The sequence below is a fragment of the Callithrix jacchus genome, chromosome 10, assembly GCF_049354715.1.
Source record: "Callithrix jacchus isolate 240 chromosome 10, calJac240_pri, whole genome shotgun sequence".
NCBI lineage: Eukaryota > Metazoa > Chordata > Mammalia > Primates > Cebidae > Callithrix > Callithrix jacchus.
The window spans coordinates 71,454,998-71,462,055 of record NC_133511.1 but is presented as its reverse complement, the minus strand read 5'-3'; the positions used below and the strand labels follow the sequence as shown (position 1 = coordinate 71,462,055).

Here is a 7,058-nt window from a genome sequence, read left to right as displayed (position 1 = left end):
ATGGATTAAAATTAAGAATCCACTCATATTTCATTACATCTTCTTTAGAAGCGTGAACTTAGACCAAGTACATTAGTAAGAAATACAAGAGATAAAAGAGTTTAAGGAGTAAATTGTGAGGAAACCTGTGGGTAGCTGGTCATGATGGGCAATTCAGCTTAAAAAAAAAACTGAATAAGGACTAAATGCTTGAGCCTAAACAAAATCCAGGGAATAAATACATTTGGAAAGAGTCCTAGCAACACCAAGAGTTCAGAGAGTGGGGTTTCTGTGACAGAGCACCTTCAATTTGAGTGTGGAGGCAGGCACCGGCAATGCAGACATAAAATAAAGAATTCCATTTATTCAGGGACTAGGATCGATGCTGTTTTCCTTGTGCAGCTGATGTGAGTAAAAGTGGTGTAATATGTTTGAAATTTCTTTGTAAATTAAATAATATTAAATACTTATATGACACCATCATTTTTATAATTGTCCTCTTTCTTATAATACCAATGATGATGGTAATCATAATAAAATGATAATATGTCCATGACTCCCCATTTGAGAATAAACTTGAATATGATATGAGTTATTTAGAAATGAAGTGAGCCCATGTTGTCTCCTGTGAGGAATAGGGGAACTAAATGGGGAGCCTGAGGAGTTCAGTCAGTGCTTTAAACCTGTGTCAGTCTCTAAAACAATGATGTTTCTAAGATCAATTATGTTTACGTTCTTACTAAAATTTAGACTATCTAGTCCAGTGTCCAAACACCTCCTCACTTCTTAAAGAATATTATCCTGAAGGCTGAACAACAGAGTGAGACTTTGTCTCAAAAAACAAACAAACAAAAGAATATTCTTCTGCATTTGTCCTATATATTAATGAGAAAAGATGGAAAGATACGTAAGAGGGAAAACATGATTTTTCTTCTGTGCACCAAAATACAATGTACTAATTACATTTTTTTGTTTCTATTCAGCATTCCAGTATTGATGAGGCACTGGGAATTCTTACGCAGAACTGAAATTCCTTAGAATGAGTTTGACCATCAGAAGCCCTTGCCAGTATGTCTTCAGCCAATAGCTCATGTATTCACCCCTCATCCTTCCTGCTGTTGGGAATCCCAGGACTGGAAAATATACATTTCTGGCTTGGCTTCCCATTTGGTATAGTGTATCTGGTTGCCCTCCTAGGGAATGCCATCATCCTATCTGTGATCCAGATAGAGTGCAGCCTTCACCAGCCCATGTTCTACTTGTTGGCCATGTTGGCTCTGACTGATTTGGGCCTGTCCACTGCCAGCATTCCTAAAACGCTGGGCATATTCTGGTTTGGCTTCAACGAGATTGCCTTTGGGGACTGTTTAGTGCAAATGTTCTTCATACACCTCTTCACAGGCATTGAAACATTCATGCTTGTAGCCATGTCTTTTGATCGCTACGTTGCCATTTGCCACCCTCTTCGATACAACACGATCCTCACCAACAGAGTAATTTGTATTATTGCTGGAGTAGGAATAATGAAAAATTTGGTTTTGGTTTTCCCACTTATATTTCTCCTTCTAAGGCTTTCATTCTGTGGACATAATATTATACCCCACACCTACTGTGAGCACATGGGCATTGCCCGCCTGGCCTGTGTCAGCATAAAGGTCAATATGTTATTTGGATTGATCCTTATCTCTATGATACTTTTGGATGTAATTTTGCTTGCTCTCTCCTATGTGAAGATTCTCCATGCTGTCTTTAAACTTCCATCCTGGGAGGCCAGGTTCAAAGCTCTCAATACCTGTGGCTCCCATGTGTGTGTCATATTAGTTTTCTTCACTCCAGCCTTTTTTTCCTTTATGACTCATCGATTTGGTCACAATATTCCACGTTCTACCCATATCCTCCTGGCTAATTTATATGTGATTATCCCGCCTGCTCTTAACCCCCTTATTTATGGAATAAGAACCAAGCAGATCCGAGATCGAATAGCAATGATTTTTTTTTTAAGGAAATTTGACTGAACACTTGATCTGATAATAGCCTTCAAATCTTTCCTTTGCATTTTTTAAAAAAAGGTAAATTTAATTGTCATCAGGTTCCATCGCAGAAAATGCTTTACACAGTTTGGTGTTAAACAGAAAATACTTTCTTACATGCAGTATCAAATTGGAGATAAATTGTCCCTAGACTAAATGAAAAATGCATTGTTACATAAATAGGTGCCATTTATTTTTGTATTGAATATAAAAATTATATTACAGGGATAAAGTTTTAATGCAATTTGAGGCTTGGTGGCTCACACCTGTAAAAAGCTCCTTAGTGGCTCTTTATAATTTCCCCCTCCCCATCCCCTGTCCACAGGCAACCATTGACCTTCTTTCTAACTGTTAGATTAATTAGTTTGCCTTTTCTAGAATTTTATGTAAATTAAATACATATTTTTTTCTGGCTTCTTTGGCACATTGTTATTATTTTCAGATGCAATTTTTTAGCATAGGAAATGCATAAGCCAGTAACAATTATTTATTATCATTATCAAGTATTATATACTGTGCATAATTGTGTGTGCTAGATTTTTATACTAGACTGGCAATGCAGTAAGTTTGTTTACACCAGCATCACCACAAACACATGTAATGTGTTGTGCTACATTACAATTACTACAATGCCACTAGGAGATAGAAATTTTTTTTACCTCCATTTTTGTTATTGTGTACATTAATACTTAATTTTATTTTGTTGCCAACCCCTATGCAATTGTGTGACTATGCCACAATTTGCTTAACCATTCACTCATTGATAAACGTTAAGTTTGGGGTATTATAAAGCTTCTATGAATCTCCATATATAAATCCTTGATGAATACCTGTTTTAAAAATTTCTTTTGCACAAATACCTAGAATTCTATTGGTTGAGTCATATGGTATATGCATGTGTGTTTGTGTGTGTGTGTGTATGTGTGTGTGTGTGTAACATTTTTAAAATGAGACTGTTTCCCAAAGTTTTTATTCCATTTTGCATTTCCACTAGCAGCATATGAAAATTTCAGTTGCTTTATATTTTTTTTAACATTTGCTATGGCTCACCTTTTTAATTTTAATAGAGTGTAATGATGCCTTGTGGTTTCCATTTGCATTGTTTTAGTAACTAGTAATGTTGAGCACCTTTTCATGTGCATCCTGGCCATTCATACATCTTTATGAAACATGTATGCAAGTTTTATCTTCATTTTTCAAATTCGGATGTTTGTCTATTTATTACTCACTTGAAAACGTTTTTTGTGTAGTTTGGCTGTAACTCTATTGTCTGATATATGTACTGCAAATATTTCCTCCTAGTTTAAGGCTTGCAATTTTAATTTTCTTAGTAGTTCATTTTGAAAGGTAACATTTTAAAATTCTTTGATAAATCTCCATATGATTTTTCCATAGAGGTATTACTAATTTACATTTCTACCAATAGTGTTTAAGCATTCCCTTTTCTCTGCATTCTTGGTGACATTTTTTTTTTTTAATCTTCCTAGTAATAGTCATTCTGACTGCTCTAAGATGATATCTCATTTTTGGTTCCTAAATTGCATTTCTCTAATGATTCATGACATTCAATTTTTTTCGTATGCCTTTTGCTCATTTCTTTTGAAAAATGACTATTCATGTTCTCAGTTATAAATGGGAGCTAAACAGTATATACACATCTTAGAGTTGGAATGATAAATAATGGAAACTCGGAAGAGTGGGGAGGTGGAAGATGAGAATCACTTAATGGATACAATGTCTCATTAGTCCTATTGCTGCTACAATCATTCTTGGCAGCATAGAACACCTCTGCTATCATCAGTTGTTAGGATGATGGATATCTTAAAATTCCTGACTCTACAACTAGGCAATTTATCCATGTAACAAAGTTACACTTGTACCCTATAAATTTATACAAATATAAAATTTTAAAAAATTTTTTGAAGAAAGGAAAAGCAAGATTTAAAAAATTTGTTGGTGAAATCCATATAGTGAGAGTAGAGGTTTATGGAGGACAGGTGATCAGTGGACTTTTAGTTCAAGTTTGCCTCACAGTGGGCCACCAGGTTCCTGAACTAATCCAGTGGTTATTTTTCCAGTTCTGGAATGCATAAATGTAAAAGACATATTTAGCAACTAGAAGAATTCCCTCCTGCTTGAGAAAGGCCTTCAACATTTTTTCTATTCAGGCCTTCAACTGATTTGGTGAGGCCCACTCACATTATAGAGGACCTAAGTTTTGTTATGCAACTAGTAAACTTTAAAAGACCCTAGACACTCAGTAAATTGATGATTTGTGTTAGCTGAGAAAAAGGCATATTTGCACATTTTTTGGTGGCTCACAACAAAGATAAAGCTCACTCTGTGCAACTGAGAATGTATCCCAGGAGTCATACCTGCAAGTTTTTTATTTGTCCATGTTTACATGCTGTATCTGTTTCTTTCTTCTATTGTATCTTGCCCTGACATTATTGAAGTCCTAAGGTCCTTTCAGATAGTTAATTCTATGTAACCTGCATCTACTATTTCAAAATATATATAAATGAAGTATAAAGTGAGGTCCATGGTGTTTCATTGGTTATTTTCTTCCCTGCGATTACATGATTATGGAAGCTAATTCTGCCATGGATGAAATAAGAATTGTGTCTGATATCTTTGATCAGGGCTCCTGTAATCCACATCCTGAAGTGTTAACTCATCAGTCCCATTGCGGCTATGATAGTTCTTGGCAGCATAGAACCACTCTGGTATAATCAATGAATTATTTATTAAATACTATATATTAGTACTTAAGTTGCATTAAAACTTTTTTTTTCTTTGTTTTGGAGACCAAGTCTCACTCTGTTGCCCAGGCTGTGGAGTGCAGTGGCACGATCTTGGCTCACCACAACTTTTGCCTCCTGAGTTCAAGTAATTCTCCTGCCTCAGTTTCCTGAGTAGCTGGGCCTACAGAAACATACCACCACACCCAGCTAGTTTTTGTATATTTAGTAGAGATGGGTTTTCACCATGTTGGCCAGGCTGGTCTTGAACTCCTGACCTCAGGTGATCTGCCCACCTCAGCCTCCCAAAGTCCTTAAAGACTTTGGATTTTAAAATGTTATATACACACACAAACACATACACACAAACACACATGTATATATCATATGCCCCAACCAATAGAATTCTAGGTATTTATAAAAAATAAATTTAAAAAACAGGTGTTCATTGAGGATTTATATAGAGAGATTCATAGAAGCTTTATAGTAGCCCCAAACCTAACATTTATCAACAAATGAATGGTTAAAAAAATTGTGGCATATTCACATAATGGCATAGAGGTTGGCAACAAAATAAAATTATTAATGTACACAATAACAAAAATGCATCTGAAAATAATAATGTGTCAAAGAAGCCAGAAAAAATATGTATTTAATTTACATAAAATTCTAGAAAAGGCAAACTAATTAATCTAACAGTTAGAAAGAAGGTCAATGGTTGCCTGTGGACAGGAGATAAGGAGAAGGAAATTATAAAGAATCACTAAGGAGCTTTTTTCAGGAATAAAATTTTCATTATTTTGATTGTGATAGTTTCATAAGTACATACATCTGCTCATAACTTGTCATCAAATTGCACACTTTAAATAAGTCCATTTTATTGTATCTCAATTATACCTTAATAAAGTTTAATATAATGATTAGCTTAAGGGATTTATGACAGACCCATTGCACCAGTTAGACATTCAAAATATGATAGAAAGTGGTATGTTAAGTTGTTCTCCACCTGAAGCAACTCAAAAGGGATTCTACCAGCACTCAAATGAGTACTGAGTAGTGACACTACTATCCACACATTGTTATTATTGCAAGGCAGTGAAACTAGCAAGAAAATTCCTTATTCCAGACAAAATACCACTCTAAAAAAAAAACACTTAAGCGTAGACAACAGGGGTATTATGCTGCAGACCTGGCGAAATACACTTTTGGTAAAATTTTATCAAAATATATTTTATATAAAATGTTCAAAAATTTTATGTATACAACCGAACAACAACTAACTATCAGGTACTATGCTTATTAACTGGGTGACAAAACAATTTGTAAACCAAACCTCCATGACCTGCAATTTACCTGTACAACAAACCTACAGTGCACATGGACCCATGAACCCAAAATGAAAGCTAAAATAAGAGCTGATACAAAAAGATTATTTTTCCTCAAAGTAAACAAATCTGTATAATTTGTTACCCAAACAAAGTAACAGAAAATCAGTGCACCAGAGAAGTCTTTATTCTTCTCTCTTTCGGTTACTGCTTCACTGATGGATAAACTCTGTCTTGATTATTAATATCATAGATTGGTTATGTTTGTTTTTCATTGTTAATTTGAATAAATGGATTGATACAGAAGGTATTCTATGCCAGACTTCTTTTATTTAATATTGTATTTCTAAGATTCCTATGTATTCATCTATGTCCATGTAGTTATTAAATCACCATTTTACAAATATTTCAACTTGTTAATCCTTTAAAATATGTATCAGTTCAACTGCTGATTAATGTGAAAAGTCTTCAGTGAGCAATAATATGTGCTAATATGACCATCATTTCATATGTCTTTTGGCAAATACCTGAATAAATCTTTTTGGAATATAACTGAAATAGAATTGCTAGGCTACAGGATATATATAGATATAGCTTTAGGAAGTATTGCCAAATAATTTTTCAAAGTTGTTGTTAAATTACATTTCCAAAGCAGAGAATAAAAACTGCTGGAGGGGCCTCAAGATGGCTGACTAGAGCCATCTGGTACTCGACTTCTCCACAAAGAAGAACAAAAATTACAAGTAAATAATCACACATCTAATAGATCATTTAAGAGAGAACACTGGAATTCAACAGAGAAATGACAAACAAAACAAAACAAAACAAAAACCCTAAGGCAAGGAAAAAGAGAGAAACAAGACAGCCTGCTAGGCCAGGATCTTCTGTGAGACCAGGAGGCTCCCCAGTGTAGGGAAAAGGTAAGTGAGAGATTCCCCCAGCAGTTCACATTCCCCTGTGGACCGCTGCAATCTTAGTCAAAG

General features: G+C 34.8%; 1 protein-coding gene across 1 annotated transcript; it reads left to right on the top strand.

Annotated features, from left to right (window-relative positions):
* Positions 1-968: 968 nt before the first annotated feature.
* LOC100405259 (olfactory receptor 52E8-like) lies at positions 969-4,542 on the top strand. Its single transcript, XM_017969518.5, has one exon. The coding sequence runs from the start codon at positions 1,050-1,052 to the stop codon at positions 1,992-1,994; it is 945 nt and encodes a 314-aa protein (XP_017825007.1). The 5' UTR covers positions 969-1,049; the 3' UTR covers positions 1,995-4,542.
* The last annotated feature ends 2,516 nt before the right edge of the window (positions 4,543-7,058 follow it).